General features: G+C 43.9%; 1 protein-coding gene across 1 annotated transcript in view; it reads left to right on the forward strand.

The window, feature by feature from the left end:
• Nucleotides 1-17,860, forward strand: part of GGA3 (golgi associated, gamma adaptin ear containing, ARF binding protein 3) — a 21,229-nt gene continuing 3,369 nt past the window's right edge. Inside the window, exons 1-16 of the mRNA XM_082492012.1 lie at nucleotides 1-44; nucleotides 5,656-5,740; nucleotides 6,504-6,579; nucleotides 7,101-7,199; nucleotides 8,028-8,151; nucleotides 9,117-9,220; nucleotides 9,759-9,839; nucleotides 10,992-11,129; nucleotides 12,231-12,312; nucleotides 12,811-12,927; nucleotides 13,905-14,174; nucleotides 14,828-14,895; nucleotides 15,299-15,624; nucleotides 16,151-16,416; nucleotides 16,597-16,766; nucleotides 17,517-17,627. Of these exons, the coding sequence (XP_082348138.1) occupies nucleotides 5-44; nucleotides 5,656-5,740; nucleotides 6,504-6,579; nucleotides 7,101-7,199; nucleotides 8,028-8,151; nucleotides 9,117-9,220; nucleotides 9,759-9,839; nucleotides 10,992-11,129; nucleotides 12,231-12,312; nucleotides 12,811-12,927; nucleotides 13,905-14,174; nucleotides 14,828-14,895; nucleotides 15,299-15,624; nucleotides 16,151-16,416; nucleotides 16,597-16,766; nucleotides 17,517-17,627 (2,157 nt within the window). The 5' untranslated portion in view covers nucleotides 1-4. The remainder of the gene's footprint in view (nucleotides 45-5,655; nucleotides 5,741-6,503; nucleotides 6,580-7,100; nucleotides 7,200-8,027; nucleotides 8,152-9,116; nucleotides 9,221-9,758; nucleotides 9,840-10,991; nucleotides 11,130-12,230; nucleotides 12,313-12,810; nucleotides 12,928-13,904; nucleotides 14,175-14,827; nucleotides 14,896-15,298; nucleotides 15,625-16,150; nucleotides 16,417-16,596; nucleotides 16,767-17,516; nucleotides 17,628-17,860) is intronic.

Consider the following 17,860-nt stretch of genomic DNA (forward strand, 5'->3'; position numbering starts at 1 on the left):
CAACATGGCGGAGGCGGAAGGGGAGAGCCTGGAGTCGTGGCTGAGTGAGTAACCCGCGGCTCGCCCCGGCCCTCAGCCCCGCTCCCCTCAGCCCCGGGGTCCCCGTGGCCCCTCAGCCTCCCCGGCCAGGACCTCTCAACCTCCCGGCCCCGCTCCCTTCGGCCTGGGTCCCCCTCAGCCCCGGGCCCTGCCCATCGCCTCACGGCAGCACTCCTCCCGCCGCCCCTCAGCGAGGAGGTGGCCCCTGAGCTCGTCGGGGCCGGGGAGGGTGTGAGCACCCCGAAGACGGTCCCCCGGAGCAGAGACCTCCCGGTGTGTGTGTGTGTGTGTGTGTGAAGGGCTGGGGCCTCCCCTCTCGTCGGTGGTCACTGCCACCGTCTCGCCCGCTCTGGTGTCCGGCGCCCTCGGCGTGACAGCATCAGTGAAGGAGAGATGCAGAACTGCGGTTGTAGGGGCACAGCAGCGGTTTGGGTTCGTTAATCAATTTGCTTGTTGGGAGGTGTGAGGAATGGGCAGGTTTGTAGCTCGTGTTGCTGAGCCCTTGCAAGGCTGTGGCTTTTTTTTTTTTTGACCATAAAGGCTTATGGTATGTGTCTGTCCCTGCTGTCTCTTCTTCCCTCGCCTGGGTTTTGGTTGGCTAAGTGTACAGCTTTAGTGCTGTTCGTGAGGTTCAGAACTGTAGTGCTTTCCCAAATAAATTGTATCAATGTGTTATACAACCATGATTTTCAAGCAGACGAATTCTGCTTTATGCCTGGCTGCAGTTTCAGGGTAGGAGTTATGGTTGTCCATCCCATGCAGACTGGAATATTCAAAAATCCTTTGTCAAGATAAGGTATTTTTTATCACAGAATCTTAAATATTTGAGACGGGGGGGGGGGGAACCCATGGCTTGTTCATCCACAGCCCTTGCTGAGTGTCTCCTCATCGTGTGTCTGTCCATGCTGTCTGTGAATTGGCTGCCTTTTGGGCTGTTGGCTGTACAGAATCTGGCGCTGTAGGTTCCTGACCCAGCACTGGCACATCAGGAGGTGATTCTTGAATGAATCAGTCATAGCAGTAATTGTTTTTCATATATTCCACGCACAGAGGCTCCTGCCGTTGTCCCTGCGATGCTATCCTGTGCATCACTAGCTTGTTGCCTAGATTTTCTTTTTTTAATAGTTATTTATTTGATTACAGCAGTGAGTGAAGTTCCTAAGTAGTTGGGCGCTAGACAAACAGCAGAAGAGGTCATTACCCTAAATACCTTAGGGTATAAAACCTGTTACCCTTCCATAAACAAAATTTAAAAATTAATGTTCTTTCTTGGTATTTTTGTATATAGTTCAACCACATACATGCTATCATCATCTGTTATAGGATTTACTGGCTAAATGATGTTTTCAGCTCTTCTCATTTTAGATCCATCCTTTCTGTCCCCTTACCATTTTTGCTCCTCTGAACTCCCACAGTTTGTCAATATCTTTTATTGTAGCCAGCGAGACACATGAAGAAACACCCACATCCCTTCCTTTTAATCTCTCTCTGAGGAGAACTGACTCACCAAGTTCAGTTTGTATGTGAAAATATCTCTAGTAGGAAGGATATTTTAGGTTGTGTAGCCTGGAAAGCTTCCTGACTGTTTGTTTTGTGGGGTTATTTTTTTAATTGTGGAAGTTAAGAGAGACGTTATCTCCCTTGGCCAAGCAATAGGATATTCTGCACCGGAGAACATATGCTAAAGGGTAATGTTGCAAAGGCCTTACTCACTGTGAGAAATATTGCAGTGAGCCTGATCGCAGAGGTGTACACATTTTTCAAGGCTTGGGTGTTGCGCTCTCATTTAAGAGGACACATTTATGCCAGGTCACTGCTACAGTGATTTGTGCTGGTGTGATTATATCACTCCTCCCATTGTAGGGAAGCACAGAGCGTTTAGTGTACGTAAATTACTGGGGGAGTCATGCAGACCAGGAAGGCAGAGTGCAAAGGCTGGTGCATCTGAGTGCTTTCACCAGGCCTCCTGAGATTTTCTTTCTTATAACCATCACAAAGCTGCGCTGTGTCTAATGCTAACCTTGAGGGTGTGCACCTGCTGTGCCCTCACTAAAGGGAAGGGCCAGAATTGCTCAGCAGCACAGCCAACTTCCCAGTCATGGGAAGATGGAAAATTTCTTACTGTTGATGACTTTTTTTTTTTTTTTTTCTGTACCGGTGATACGTGGCCTTCCACGCTGCCCCGTCTCTGTCATCAGGTGGAGTCATAGACCCATGAAGTAACATCATCCTTGTGTCCTAATACTGCAGCAAGATCTGCACTTCAGCCAGTGATGATCTAGCATCTTCATGCCTCCTGCCTCATTTCAGGCAGCTGGGATGAGAGAAGGTGATCCTTTCTATTCTCTCCTTGCCAGCAGGCTTTTCTGCACTTAGCTGAAATAGAAGAGGAGGTTAGGAAATAATGTCAGTTGTACGAACACAGCTGGATCCTTTGACTTTAGCACTGCTTTTTCTACAGCATCCAAAAGAAAGCTTATTGTATTACACTCACGTCAGGCTTAGGCAATGTTCAGGTATGTAATAGATGCAGATGGATGAAATATTATGATTGTCTTAATTTCTTTTTTCTTTGTATTGTTATGGGTCAACATTCTCCGCCTCCTCCCAGAGATACAAACAGAATCCAACCATTTGAATCCATACTTGGGCAGGGAATTTCCAATTCATATGCTAAGCCTGACCTGGGGAAACCCTTTGTTGGGATGGCTTTTGTCTCATTTCAGTAGAGAAGTAAGCCCAGGAAAATATGAGCATTCATTACCAGTCAATTAATGGTCTGGAGTTCTCTGCGTTCCAACGTTGTTTCTCTATAGAGAAAATAAGCACCTTTGTTTCATATCTAATGATGCATCTGAACGTTGACTCATTAGCGTTTCAGGGTTTAGCAGAGCAACTGAGGACTGGATGGCTCTGACGCTTAAGCCAAGCATGAAACAACTTTATATGTCCTAAGCGCAGCGGTGTCTGAAAGCTAAGGCGGAGATGGTGACAGGACTGGGGTAGTGCTGATATTTTTGTTCCCAGGTCGCTAATTCAGATTCACTTGGTTGCCAACATGAAATGGGATTTTCAGGATGGGACCTCGTGGACAAGTCTCTCTGAAAGCAAACTTTATAACTGCTACAAAATGGGCCTTTGTTGGCAGCTTCAACAAAGAAGCGAAGGATTTGATATTCCAGAGCACCAAACTCTTCTTACTGGAACAAATCCTTTCATATAAGGGTTGAAGCGTATTTATAAGGCAGTGTAGAGGAGCCCCCTGCCCACATTTTAAGCGTTCTGCATAAAAATAGGGAATTTTAGGTTATGCCTTCATAGACACAATGCAGCTTTGTGTAGGGATGTCCTGAAAAGGTTAGGCAAGGTAATTTAGCTCACCTGGGATTCTGTGTTCATGTGGCTGTACTGAGATTGGTATCCAAATCAGTTTATCTATCCATACACGCTGATGCATTCTGTCATGCAAACACATCAATCTCCAGAGCCAGGGCAGGACTTCTGGTCAAGCTTATTAACTTTTATGAACTGGGCTTTCATATGGAAATTTTACGAATGTTAGAAATAGGGAGTTTCTTCATGTGGATCATAACTTCCCTTCAGTAATCTCTCTCTCCTTCTGAGACTTTACTATCTTTATGTGAGAGCTTTTGGTGCAAAAACTTGGATGAATCTGAACCCAATCTAAGAGTGTGAAATAATCCAGTGTCCTTCCAAGAAATCTTTGGCGATATCCAGAAAAGCTTTAAAATTAACATTTGGAACATAGAAATGTTGGTTACGTTTTCCTGTTTGTACCAAATCTCTTTTCTAATTTCAGGATGTGCAACCAACAAAGAGCTCATTTAATTGAGTGTCCTTGCTTGTTTGTGCTCTTCCTGTATTTATTACTTAAATTCCATTAACTCCAGCCAAGAACCACATTTCTTTCATCTAGACCTGCAGAGCGGCGGAGGTGCTTTGGAGCACCGAACCACACACAATACCATTTGACTTGCATGAAAAGGCTTTGGATTGTTGTAAGTCCGTGGTTTCATGGTGCTTCCAGGGTGTTTAGCAGTTGTGAGTGTGGTAATAAGGTTGAAGTGCCACATATGTTTTGAACAGTTGCTTGGCTCTGCAGCAGCTGCATTTTAAACTAAGCCTCCCTTGAATCTCTTGAGTTCAAAAAATAGCTTGGCAGCTTAGCTTGTACAAGATGTGATCCTACAGTTAGTCCTCCCTGGCTGCCACCTTTTGCTTATCTAGTGTCTCATGAATGTTAGCAGCAGGCACAGAGATTTGCTTCTGCAGGTGCAATCCATGGAATGATTTACAAAATTGCTTTACAACTATTCTTTCGTGAGGAGGAAAATGCGAGCGGACCTTCTAGGACCGTCACAGTAGGACTAAGGTGTACTGTGAAAGTGATGTTTCAGAGTAGATATTTAACAGCTGTTTTTATCTGCCTATGGAAGGGTAAAAGGATATGTTTTAATGATGATAAAAAATGACACTTTGTAATGTGGCATGTGTTTATTTCGTTATGCTTCCCTCTGTGATGAAAGTACAGGGATGCGTGCTGTTTTTTCCCTGTCCTTTCCCTGCTCTATTCTATCTGGCTAAGCAATATTTTCTCTTCTGTGTCTGTTTCGAGTGTATTAAAATTTTAAGGAAGGCTTCTTAAGTGCCAGCCCTTAGATATATAGCTACAGTTTGTTGTTTCTTCCCTTACAAGAAAAAAAAATCATCACGTGCAGTCATCTTGTCTGGAAAATTAGGTTAAAGCAGGAGCCTTGTTTACTCTAAATTCAGTGCTCCGTCAGAGTTAAGTAGAATACATGGAGAAGATGCATTCATAACAAAAAAAGATGCTGATAGCCTTACTATTCTGCAATCAGTACAATAAGCGATGTCTTAGTACCCGCAGGAGGATCCTTCAGGAGCCTGAAATAGCCCAGTCAGAGCATTAGTCCCTCAGTGTGAGCATATATGATCTGAATTCCTGATCAGGTTACAGGCTGTGGTGTTTATTACTTGCAAGAACATCTCAATGTATAATAATAAATTTCAGTTCATAAATCCCAGGAGAAATGCTAAGGCATCTAACAAATCAGCTGGCACTCTAAAAAAAGTGTTAATGTTAAATGACTTATATTAAACATCTGATGTTCCAGCTCTTACTTCTACAAAACTCCCAGGGAATACAAAAATAATTTCCTACGTAGAAAGTGTGAGGGTTTAGCCTTTAAGGAGTTTAATGTTATAGCCAAACAGAATGAGATAACATTTCAGGCAGAGGGAGTCTGTGTGAGCTCAAATATTTTATCTTGTACTCTCATTTAGACTATGGAAATAGCATGTTTCTAAGTACTTGAGACTTGGCACCTGGTTGGTTTTGGTGGTTTTTTGGTTTTTTTTTTTTGGAAAGTAGTGATTCTTGCTGAATATTTGGATGCCTCACCCTTGGACACACCATTTTCCCTGAACAGACATACCATGTGTGAACTTCTTTCTCCTTTTTTTATAGTTGGCAACAGATGTCAAATGTTTTTCTCTAGGAAATGCATGGCCTTTTATACTGTTTCTTTTGCTGTAATATGTTAAAGATAATATGTTCTCTTTCCCTTACCAAAGATAAAGCCACTAACCCATCTAACAGGCAAGAAGACTGGGAATACATCATCGGATTCTGTGACCAGATCAACAAAGAACTTGAAGGGTGGGTGTCCTAAACCACTCTAGACTTAAGAAATTAACATTCAAAGTTTAAAATATATCATTTGATTATCAAACTTCCATGTTTTCTTTTGTGTATATATATTGATATTGCAAGGAAGATCTGGCTACAAAAGAAACATGATGCTGTGAAGTGTGGTTTCTCTTCTGTGAAAGGCAGCGTGGCTCATACACAGACTGAGCACTGGGATGGGAAAACAGAAATTCTGAATCTGCCTGTAACATCAGTTTCCGCAGCTGCAAGATTCTCGTCTAACCAAACTCAGTCTGTTTGCCAGTCCTTAAAATGGGGTTATAACTCTTAGTGGCTGATGGGGCTTCATATCTTTAAAATCTTCACAAGGCTTAACAGTGGAAACCTCCTGGGTCACAGCATTTCCTGTAAGCTAAGCAATAAGTATTTTCTTCTGGAAGAAGGAAACTAATGCAAGAGAAATGAAGTGATTTCCTGGGCTGGGGACTGTACTGGGAGTTGTTTGGCCCCTCCCAAGCAGGAATCTGGAGCTGCTGGCTCAGACTGCCAGCCCTCTCTTCCTTTCATATGTGCCAACACCTAGGCTTACAAAGATGCCCTGAACATTTCTTGTTAGTCTTTGTACACTAATGGAAAGATAAAAAGTACTAAATGGCGTTTCCTTTTAATTATGTGAAAGATATCTCGTTTAAACAGCAGAATTTGTGGAAATCTGAAAATACTTCAACGTGTTGACCTGCTTTGTTTGTAATGGGGATCTGCTTTGTTTCAGGCCACAGATAGCTGTGAGACTCCTGGCTCATAAAATCCAGTCGCCACAGGAATGGGAGGCAGTCCAAGCCTTGACAGTAGGTAGCCCTTACCCCTCCTCTTAAATCCAGTTTTACATCATTTGATGTCATTGGTGCAGAGTATAAGGGGGCACAGTGGGTGTCAGCCCCCAGTTAGCTGGGGCTGGTTCTGGGGCTAAATGTCCTGATTCCACGTTGCTGGAGGAGAGTGGACATTGAGAGGGAGCACAGTTACATAATTGAAGTGTCCAGATTGCTCATTCGTAATAGAGCAGTCAGAAATAACTCTGGTTTATTAGCTACTTTTGATTGTTGTCATCAGGAAAGATTCGTGTTCATTGTTATGAGACCTAATGGTGAGATAACTGTGACCCATGTGTACATGGCTGAGGGTGGGACACCAGCCTATCTTGATGTGTCACCCCTAAAGATGGGAGATTCATGCCTGTCTCGCAGAGCAGGAAGCTGTGTCTTACTGGCGTGGGTCCTTCCGTTTCCCTAGAAGAAGAACACAGTTACGCTGTTACTGAAGAGTTTTGGTGTTCATTTCAGCCCCTGTTTTTGTTACTTGAATGCAGGTGCTGGAAGCTTGTATGAAGAATTGTGGGAGAAGATTTCATAATGAAGTAGGGAAGTTTCGCTTTTTAAATGAGTTAATAAAAGTTGTGTCTCCAAAGGTTAGTCCATGACCCTTATGGCTGTATTTACTTTTTGTTTGGCCTCTGTAAGCTACAGGCAGCATCCAAAATGTTTGCAGTGCTCTGTCTGGCTCATTGCATTTATTAACCTATATTCAAGGGCATTTCTTAGCTAAGGTTTGGGGTTTTTTTTATGCTCTGCTTACTATTTTTCTCAGTAAGTTATGCTTATTTACCATCAGTATATAATCTCTGTACCGTTCTATTCCTTCATGTAATTCAAGGGCTTCTAAAGCTTGGGCTGTGTTTTTGTTTTTTTTTTTTTAAAACAAACAAAACCTCAGCATCAGTGGAGGAGAGGTGTGATGTGGAGGTTAAAACAAGGGAGTTGGCAACACACCATGGGGTTCTAATCCTCAATCTGCTACCGAGTCACTGTGTAAAGAATGCCTGGTGAAGTCCCTCAGCATCCATGATCAGTTTAACATGGCAAAAAATAGACAGAGGCACCCCGTGGCATGATTGATGCAGTAAAGTATTCCAAGTTTCTTTCCCATAAGACAGTGTGTTTGGGGAGGGTATCTGTATTGATGTAATTTTTAAATAGCAAAATCCTGAAACCAACAGAATAGCTGCTTTTTCTTTTGCTGAATATAGTCACAGCTTCTCTTTACTGTTATTTCAAATATATTAGAGGAACAATTTTTTCCTCTTAATAAGATGTATCTTAAATCATCTTGGAACTTGGATTATACATTATACACCTTTTAGTGTATATCACTGAACTCCCATTCTCTGGGTTTGGACTTTATTCTTAAAAAGAAATGAGGAATGTAGAAAATTGACATCTTTTTCCCCCACTCTTAGTACCTGGGAGACAGGGTGTCGGAGAAGGTGAAGACCAAAGTCATTGAATTGCTGTATAGCTGGACAGTGGCATTGCCGGAAGAATCCAAAATCAAGGATGCCTACTACATGCTGAAGCGACAAGGTAGGAAGTCAGCTGCTTATTCATGCATTCTCTCCAGCCTGTGCTTTAAACAGGAATGTTACAACATATACAGCTTCTAATTACATGGGGGCAAGGAAAGCTCTGAGGGGACCTGGAACAAGGGAGAAACTCCCTGAAAAGTTTCTCATTATATTTAAATGCATTGGGCTGGGTCGAGTTGGCTTTTTTAACTAAATTAGTTAAAAACCTTGCAAAATCTTTTGTTTTGGTTTGCAGGGACTTTTTTGAGTTTTTCTGGAACTAGTTATTAAATGATTTGAACAAGTCTAATTTAAAATGAAATAAGAACCTCCATGTAGCTTTTTGTGTTCCTTTAACTAGATCACTTTACAATTGTACCTTTAGTTTGACTGATACGAATTTCTTGTGTAGGGACAGTGCAAAAAGCTCAGCTGAGAAGCATGTGGCTTCAACACAAGAAAAATTGGTTCCAGGAAAGCTCTTGAGATAGAGCACAAATCTAGGGATTTGACAATGGAACAAGCAGGAAGCTTGGCTCTTTCCCCACTCGTGGTTGGGAGTCTCCTCATCACCCCATTTTGCATTGCTGTCTGCTTTCCTGCTCAGCTCATTTATACAAATACGTCATGCCCCTGAGTTTGCACAAAGCTGGGTTGTCTGAGACTTCACTTAGTGGTTCAACAGATAATGTGAAAGGGGGAAAGACAAATAGCGGAGAGCTATTGATTATAGTGAGCTATTAGAGGAGCAATATGGACTTGGCAACACAGTTGCTGCAGTTTTGGCCTTTATCAAAGAAAACTTTATTTTTCCAGCTAGCATGCTCAGTGATTTTGTTCCTATATTGTTCATTAGAACAGTGTGCTAGTATCACCGGACACGTTGTCTGCGTGTCCGCTTTGATAGCAGCCTGAGAATAACTGGGTGCACTGCCTGGTGTGACTGCATGTGCAAACCCATGTGGGTTCCCTTTCTGCTTTCAGGCATTGTTATGTTTGATCCTGTGATTCCTGCAGACAGAACCCTAATTCCTTCTCCACCGCCTCGTCCCAAAAACCCCGTGTTTGATGATGAGGAGAAATCCAAGGTACAGTGAAGACTTGTATTGTAATCACTAATGAAAAGTGATTACTCAATGCACATTTAGAATAAGGAAGTAAAGTATACTAATTCGGTTTTTATTTTTGGGGTGATAGTGTGTGCTTTCTCAGAACTCATTGCTTTGTCCACTTACCTAACCTGAAGTTCCAGCTAAGGCCTTGTCTGTGTTACCATCATGAGATTATTCGTGGTTGAAGCGACATCCTGCTGTAGCACTAGAAGGCAGAGATTGTTTCACACACAGGGCCAAAAGTGATGAATGGGAGGAAAAATTATCTAGTGTCAGAAGTCAGTGAGATTTCACAGATAGGTCCTGTGTGGAAGCAAGAATGCAACAACTCACATGAAATAATAAACCAGAAATTACTCCTACTGAAATCACTGTAATTATGAAAGCAGTGTAAGCTTTGTAATAGTGGACTGTATCTGTTTTCCCCTGAACTGTTCACTTAGATTGTTTTTGCTGCTTCCTTTTTCCAAAGGGTCTTTATTTGTTTCCTGAATATCCTCTTCTTGTCTTACAGCTTCTAGCCAAACTGCTGAAAAGCAAAAACCCAGATGATTTACAAGAGGCCAACAAGCTTATAAAATCCATGGTAAAAGAGGTAAGAAATTCCTGTAGGATTGGTCCCAGTCAGCAGTCTGACTTACAGGTTTTAAGCAATTTGACTCCAAAATGGAGAGCTTTAGGGTCATGTGAATGGCAGCACCTGGGTTTTTGACGCTCTGTGAGCATTGCGTTAGTACGTTCCTTAGTTAAGCCATGGGGGACTGAATGAGACTGACCATCAGCGACATCCAACCTTTTATTATTTTTAAGGCACATGACACTGCTAACTTGCATCTAGTCCCCATGGTTACCAACATAAATGGGTGCCATATGATGACTTAGTAGGCCTCTGTATTATATGAATTTGTTGAAATTTTGACTCCACCTCACAGCTGAGATGTTTGTCTACAGTTGGTGTGTCTGATGGAGGATAGGGCAAGAAGGGGAAGGATTGAATGCCCCTTGTTGTAATTAACTACATTCTCATCATTCAAGATGGTATCTCACATCAAGGTTTGGTGGGTCCGTCCCAGTACCACCCCTGGACACTGAGGACTGAGTCATTGGACTGGGTCTTCTCACAAGCAGGGTTCATGGAAACACCTTCCTGTTTGTAGAGCTGTGATGCATCCACCCATGGCAGTCATTAGAAACTCTGGACTCCAGGAAATGACTCACTGTGTTTCTGGAAAAAAAAAAAAGAATAGCTTCTAGACTGGAGAGGATGTATAGGTTGCTGCAGTGTTTCCATTCAAGCTTCTCCTGTCCCTGGGCCAGGCTTTCCTTTAGTTGGAATCTCCAGTTGGAGATGGGTGGACATTTTCTACCAGAGAGTGCTTATTGTTCCTAGTAAATGTTTTGCTACAAACACATTTTTTGTAAAATGGCATCAAGTGACCAAAAAAAAAAAATCTTCTGAAAAGGTCAGAAAGGAACTTTTGGGAACTTTTATATTTTTAGCGGTGTAATTATACATTAAAGTCTATTTAATGAGACTTTTTGGAAATATGGGGGTTTCTATCATTTCAGAATGGTGGTGAAAAGATAATAAAATAGCAAAGCTTCACATGAATGGAGAGGGTTTTTTTTCTAGCTTAACCTTAAATAGACTTTACTTGACGTGATTTACAGATAATACCTGTTGTTGTGATACTGTGGACCTTTACAGGGAAACTCACTTTTTACGTCTGTGTTTTATACCCTGAAGGATGAGGCTCGGATTCAAAAAGTGACAAAACGCATGCACACGCTGGAGGAAGTAAATAACAATGTGAAGCTGCTGAATGAGATGTTGGTTCATTACAGCAAAGAGGACTCATCAGAGGCCGATAGGGAACTCATGAAGGTGGGTCTTGAGCTGTTCCTTCTTCCCAGAAATCCTGCAGTCAGTCTTTTTCTTCTTACAGACTTGAGTTTTTGCAGAGAATTACAAATAGTGCAGTAAAATGGAGAGCAATGTCAAGAAACAAGAGCAGTCATTGGAAACAGCAGGAAAGAAAATAACAATGTTTTTAACATCTTTCACCAAAGGACTTAGTGCCCTGCAAGGACAGTGGGTAATAACTCAGTTTTGCACGTGCTTGAAATGAGGTACAGCTGTTCTCCAAGGATGCAGTGTGGCAGAATCAAGAAGCTGCCGTTTGTAATTCTAGTTCCTATTAGGACATACCAATTGCAGATAATAATTGTCCCTCACAGCACAGTGGATGGATAAACTAAAGGCTGTGAATGGGACATAAAATATGTCCTCCCCTTCAAAGGAAGAGTTTTAGCTAGTGTTAAAAGGTTGGTAGAACATCAAGAAGGAAAAAATCAAAATAGACACCAGGGATAGTTGGATAGGCCCAAGACCTTGAAGAACACATTATCCAATTAAACGATTATTATTAAAAGATTTTATTTATCTAATATATTTTTATTTATCTAATAAAAGTTAAACCTGCCTGTGTTTAACAACAAGCTCCTGAAACGATGGTAGGAAGCTTAAGAAATGGGCTCATTTCTGTGGAGCATTTCCTTCTTGCCACCTTTCTTCTGGGTGGTTGCAGACTCTCTGAGTCGAGGTTGCAGCACACTTGAAGTATAATTACTGAAGCACAATTCTGCTCTTCCTCAGGCTTTTAGGGACTACTTTAATACACGAAAGGAACATCTCTTTTGGGTTAGAGCTGGCCATAAGTGCTGATGCAAGGGAGGACTGAGCAATGTGTTGACAGTGCCAATTATGTTTAGACTCCCAGGCTAATGGAATGCTTCACAGCTCTGTTAATAGGGCAGGGACAGGGGATCTTGGTTGTCCAGCCACACTAGCATATTCAGCACAGGGAGACTGGTTTCTCTATTCTGGGCTTTCCAGTGCATGCCTGGGGAGTTGTTCTGTGCTGACCGGTATTGCTGACGGTGGCTCCTGACTGATGAAATCCTTTGTCCTAATCTATCTTCCTAGGAGCTCTATGAAAGGTGTGAAACCAAAAGGCGGACATTATTCAAGCTGGCCAGTGAGACAGAGGATAATGACAGCAGTTTGGGTAAACGAAGTTATACTGCTCCTTTTTTAATTGCTTTTGTGACCTGTGACTGTGCAAGGTTTCAGCAAGGGAATGGCTGCTGTAACGCCGCCTCTTCACTGTGAATGCACTTTGCTTTGAGCAAGCACATAAAAGACAAGATCCGTGCCTCTTTTTGCTTATCATTTAAATTCAGGCAAGGACTTGACAGTGGAGTTGGTGGTTGGGGAGGCTGGGGGCGATAATGGGGGACAGATGCTGCTTTAGAAGGGAAAGGGAGTTGCTGTGGGGAACAAAGCCTTTGACTCATTTTTTCCCTGTTACTGTAATGTGCACAGACCTAGAGAGGTCAGGGTATTGCTTAGAGAAGCATGGCAAAGACAGAGAGTAATGGAGCTCATAGCCAAATAATTATGTTTTTTCTTGCTGATTATTTAGTTGATAACTGCGTACTCTCAGCATTAGTGGGAGCAAAGTTACTGAAGTCTTGGAGGTCGTTTTTGTCTCTTTTGCATGTAGGGGATATTCTGCAGGCCAGTGACAATTTGTCCCGTGTGATAAATTCCTATAAAAAAATAATAGAGGGGCAAGTGATCAATGGTGAAGTGGATCTTCCTGTGATGTCTGTAGTGGAAGGTGAGTTCCTGGGAAGCGAACTGTTTAATTTTGAATCTTGCAATTCTAAATCTTTTGGATGGGGTTTCGTATTAATTGTGGTGAAGTAGGCTATCGGTGGTTCTTGCGGCCAACAGTTTGTGAATCAAGAGGGGACAAGACAGCTCCTAAGCAGTGGATAGGCAATTCTGGACATGAGCAACAGTGCTGCAGCTTTGCATTTTCCATTGCTCGTTCCATATTATTGAAACTTTTTATAACCTCAATAGCAAACCTGCATCTGAACAGTTTGTGTGGTTGGAAGTTCTCATACATTTTCCTCTCGACATTTGTCCTGTTTATTAATGGTGACATGTAGGAAGAGGACAATTTTATTAAAAGGATGATAGCAGGAGAGTGGGAGCCAGGCCAGGGGTCCTGGCTTTGCCAGCAATTCCATTTGTGAATTTAGGCCAGTCGCCCACTTTCCACGTCAGTTTCACCATTGAAAGCTCTGGACATGTGTGTGGCAGAATTACCATTTGGGAGTCACACATTTCTGCATGCAGACCAGGAGAGGAATGTGTAATGCCGCCTGACAGTATCTTATTGGGACAAGACTGTCCTAAATATGAAGGGAATTCTAGATCCAGATAGTACAAATTTTCCTCAGCTCTCTAGCTCTCTGGTAGCCTCTGTTTATTGTAATTCCGTAGGATCTCCCAAAGCCTCACCTGAGCTCAAAATATTTTGAAAAGACTACAGATTATGCTACAAGAAGCACTGGGAAAAGACCGGTGGTTGGAGCAGATGTTGATTTTTCAAGTATCTGCCTTGGTTTAAGTGGCATGTGGACAGCAAATGGTTAGGTGGAAAGCATGTGGGCTTTCTATTATAAAGAGCCACAAGCCATGATTAAATGAGGAGCTAAACCATCTCTCGGATAATTTCTTCTGTACATTGGGTTTGCTCTGAGCCTTTTGCCTTCTTTCCTAGTAGTGCTCTTCTGTCCACTGCAGGGAGTAACTCCACCAGTAACCTCAACACCCTCATTGACCTTGCTGGATTGGACATCACCAGCTCCCAGCCACCTCCAATGCCACCCACCACCCTGACACCAGCCCCCACAGTAGTCCCAGCCCCAGCAGAAATCCCCATTCTCCCGCCTCCTCCCCAGACATTCGCACAGTTGCGGAGCAGTTCCTCAAGCCAAGTGGAAGCCGCACCCGCTCAGCAGAGCAGCACAGCCAACTCCCTCTCCTTGCTGGATGAGGAGCTTCTGTGCTTAGGTAAGACACTGAGGGGCCCAGAAAAGGGCTACTCAATCCACACCTAACAGAGACTGCTTTCATCCTTCAGCATGAGTGTTCCTGCCTGTGGCCTGCCTAAAAGGAGCATGAGGTGCCTTTTGTTTCTAGAGAAGTCCAGGGGATGCTCCTGTGCATCATTCTGAATATAAGACCTGATCAGTGAGTCAGCATTAAAAACTCTGGTCTTCCCAGAGTAGGGTGCAAGTGAAATAACTGTTGAGTGTAATTGCAGTCTGATACCTGTAGGTGCTTGGACGTGCCAGACATGCAGGCTGCAGTTTGGTACAGATTTCACCCCTGACTTTGCGGCTGTGCAAAAGAGCAAGGTACCTTAGAGGGGTTGCGGATAGGAGCCTGCAGAATGCCTGCCTGTGGAGCCCAGATATGAACAGCAGAAGACACTACAAATCAGGAAGGGTTAGAAGAGCTGTGTGCAGGGGGTGACTGTCAGCTCCTGGTGCTGTCAGTCTCTTTTCCTCATCATAGACTTGCAGCCCATTTCAGTCTTTCATCAGGTTCTTGGGCTCTGGCAGAGCTGAATCAAGTAGTTTGATGGTACTGAAACAATTGCCAAGGGAGGACACCTAACTCGTTTTCTCCTCTGGTCACTTACTTGTTATTTTTCCTTTCAGGCCTGAATGACCCAGCGCCTACAGCAGTGAAGGAGACATCAGAAAACAACCAGTGGAGCTTGTTTGAGGTACAAAGGAGGGTCTCGGAGGAAGGGGAGGGAGGGGTTGTCATTGTGGGAGGTCTTGGGACACACTCTGTCACCTTGGAGAAACATGTGATCACACGTACAGGCAGGGGGGCAGCTGTTCCTGAGGGGAAGTTTAGCTTAGCCCTAAAATCTGGGATTGCTGTGTCTAAACAGAGTAGATATCCCTGAACCTGGCTTTCTCAGTTCCCCGTCTGACCCCCATGATGTTAGCACTTCCTTTGCTTAAATTACAGATCAGATGTAGTCCTGACATAGGCCACAGACTTTGCTGCTTGCAACCCAGCACCTGTTTTTGCGGTAAATCTATCTCCCTCTGTAACAGTGCCATCTCTACAACAGGGGGTAGCAGTGAGTTAGAGCATCTACTTGTCCTCTCTTTCAGAATGACCAGTTGGACCTGGATTTCTTTAATCCGAAGATGGTGACTGTTGCTTGCAACTCTGCAGGGAACCCTCTACTCCATCACGCATCACAGACCACATGTGGAACGTCAGTGACACTGCCTTCTGCTTTCACAGCCTCTCAGCAGACTGCTCCCAGCATCCCAGCACCAAACTCCGCACCATTTGTATTCTCTGCTGGACCGGCTGCCCCTGCGGGGCCTCCTAAGACTATTCCAGCTGCTCCTGGGTACTTCAGCTCATCTGTGGGGAGCAATATGTCACATAAGATGGATGCATTGGGACAACTCCTTGAAGAAGCCAAAGGGTAACTGTCTTGGACTTTGCTTTGTCTCTGCAGTTAGAAAGCCAAGCTTGCTGCAGCATCAGGTCCAGAGGCAGACTTTCAACTCTCTGGTTTGGTAGAAATGTGTGATTGGGATTTTTCTTCTCAGAGGGTTTCGGTTTACAAACTAATATGAGGGTCCCACCTCCAGGAGGGAGAGGCAGGCACTACTAGGTAGAGCACAACAGCTGTACTGTTGCCTGATATGAATGCACAGTGTAAAGTTGAACAGGCTGCTGAGGCACAGAGGCCTTTGCCCATCTTAGCCATGTCCATCTTGGCAAAGGTGGGACTCTGCTTTCTTCTTGACTTAGAGAAGTGATGCCTAACCCTACCACCACCACTTGCCTTATAGCTCCCCTTCTTACCTGAGATGTTAATGAGTCACAGACTCCAATCTGGCTCCAGGCCACTGTTTTGCCCTCATGATCTGCTGTTGTCTCTGGGTTTGTGGTGAAATGCCTGCTTCACTTTCAGCTCAATTTCCCATGTGTTTTCTCTCTTCCAGGACTGCCACCCAAGGCATGGCGACACCCTCGGTGTTCCCTGGGGTTACTTTGCCAACCACTGTCACCTCTGCCCCATTAATAGCACCTGCAGGGCTGCCAGCCACTGCCCCTGGAGCCCCTCCAGTTCCTTTCCCCAGCAGCTGCACTGCTGGCTCAGGAAGTCCTCTCTTCCAGCCAGCATCATTCCAGCAGCAAGGCAGTCCCATGAAAGCACCTGAAATTTCTTTGGCCAATGTCCATGTTCCCTTGGAATCCATTAAACCCAGTAAGTATCTCAGGTTTTTCACCTTTCTCTGGACATTTTTTAAAAGCAAAGCTTCTTGACAAAGCTTAAGAAGTAGAGAGAAAGGATGAGATGTCCCAGCCAAACAGTCAGATTGCCTAATGTTGCTAGAGATGGCATTCTGCAGCATAAACCTGCGTTCCTCTCTGTTCTCTGTGGTAGGCAGTGCCCTCCCGGTGACAGCTTATGACAAGAACGGCTTCCGGATCCTCTTGCACTTTGCCAGGGAGTGCCCGCCAGGAAGGTCAGATGTGTTAGTCGTGGTAGTCTCGATGCTGAACACGGCACCGCTTCCTGTGAAGAACATTGTACTGCAGGCTGCTGTGCCGAAGGTAGGGATGTGTGGCTCAGACCCACGGTGACATGAAGCTGTGCTTTTGGGAAGGCCTGGGTGTGAACTCAGAAACATGGGACAGACTGGTTCTACCTTTCTATAAGCTGTGCTCTACCTGTTCCCAAAGTGTAAAGGTGGTTGTAGAGGCAGAAAACCCTGAATAGGATAAGTCAAGAACTGCAGGTAGTTAGTGGTCTCTTTTTTTTTTCTTTTTTTTTCTTTTTTTTCTTTTTTTTGGTATCTAAGGTCAATCCAGCTGTGTCTGTTCATGAAGGTGGCTCAGATAGTACAATGACAGGACAGTTATATGGATAGAGCCACCCTTGAGGTGTTTAGAACCAGAATTTCTGACAGATGTCCTAAATCTGACAATATGTTCCATTCTAGTCTTGCTGCACCTAGGTAATTTTGGATGGTCAGCTTTCTGTTTTGAAAACTGGCCCAATCTCAGCTATGATCTAGCTACTGTTGTGAAGGTGTTTGCATTAAAACTTCTGACAGAGGAGAACTTGGGAAGGTGCCGTTGGGGTTCACCTGACCAGTGCTTTTACCCTGGGTTGGCTTGTCAGTCTGCCTGTTCCTATCATGTTGCACAAGCTGGGCTGGCTCTTGTTCCTTCTTCCTCATGTGTGGATTGATTCTCTTCAGTTTGGATGTGTGCTGTTATCTCCTCAGCCTGTGCATGCATCTTTCGTTGTCCCCAAGGCAGGAGATAATCCCTGAGGTTCTGCTTTCTTTTTTTTTGCAGTCCATGAAAGTGAAGTTACAGCCACCCTCTGGTACAGAGCTGTCTCCATTCAATCCCATCCAACCACCTGCTGCCATCACTCAAGTCATGCTTCTGGCAAATCCTACGAAGGTGAGAGGGGCAGTGGGATTTATCCTGTCCTTGTCAGACAAATTTGATGTAAGCTGAATCCTACAGGGAAGTTGGACCAAACATTTAAGCAGATAAAGCTGTTCATTCCTAACTTGCCCTCTAGAGGTGGTTACTGCATAATGTTGGTGTTTCCATTCAGGGCTAAAGGAAGGCTGTATGTAGTCTCTTCCCCAGCCGGCTTTGTCAGCAAGGAAAGGTATCAGAAGGACCTG

The sequence above is a fragment of the Vanellus vanellus genome (assembly GCF_965231255.1).
Source record: "Vanellus vanellus genome assembly, chromosome: 17".
Taxonomy (NCBI): domain Eukaryota; kingdom Metazoa; phylum Chordata; class Aves; order Charadriiformes; family Charadriidae; genus Vanellus; species Vanellus vanellus.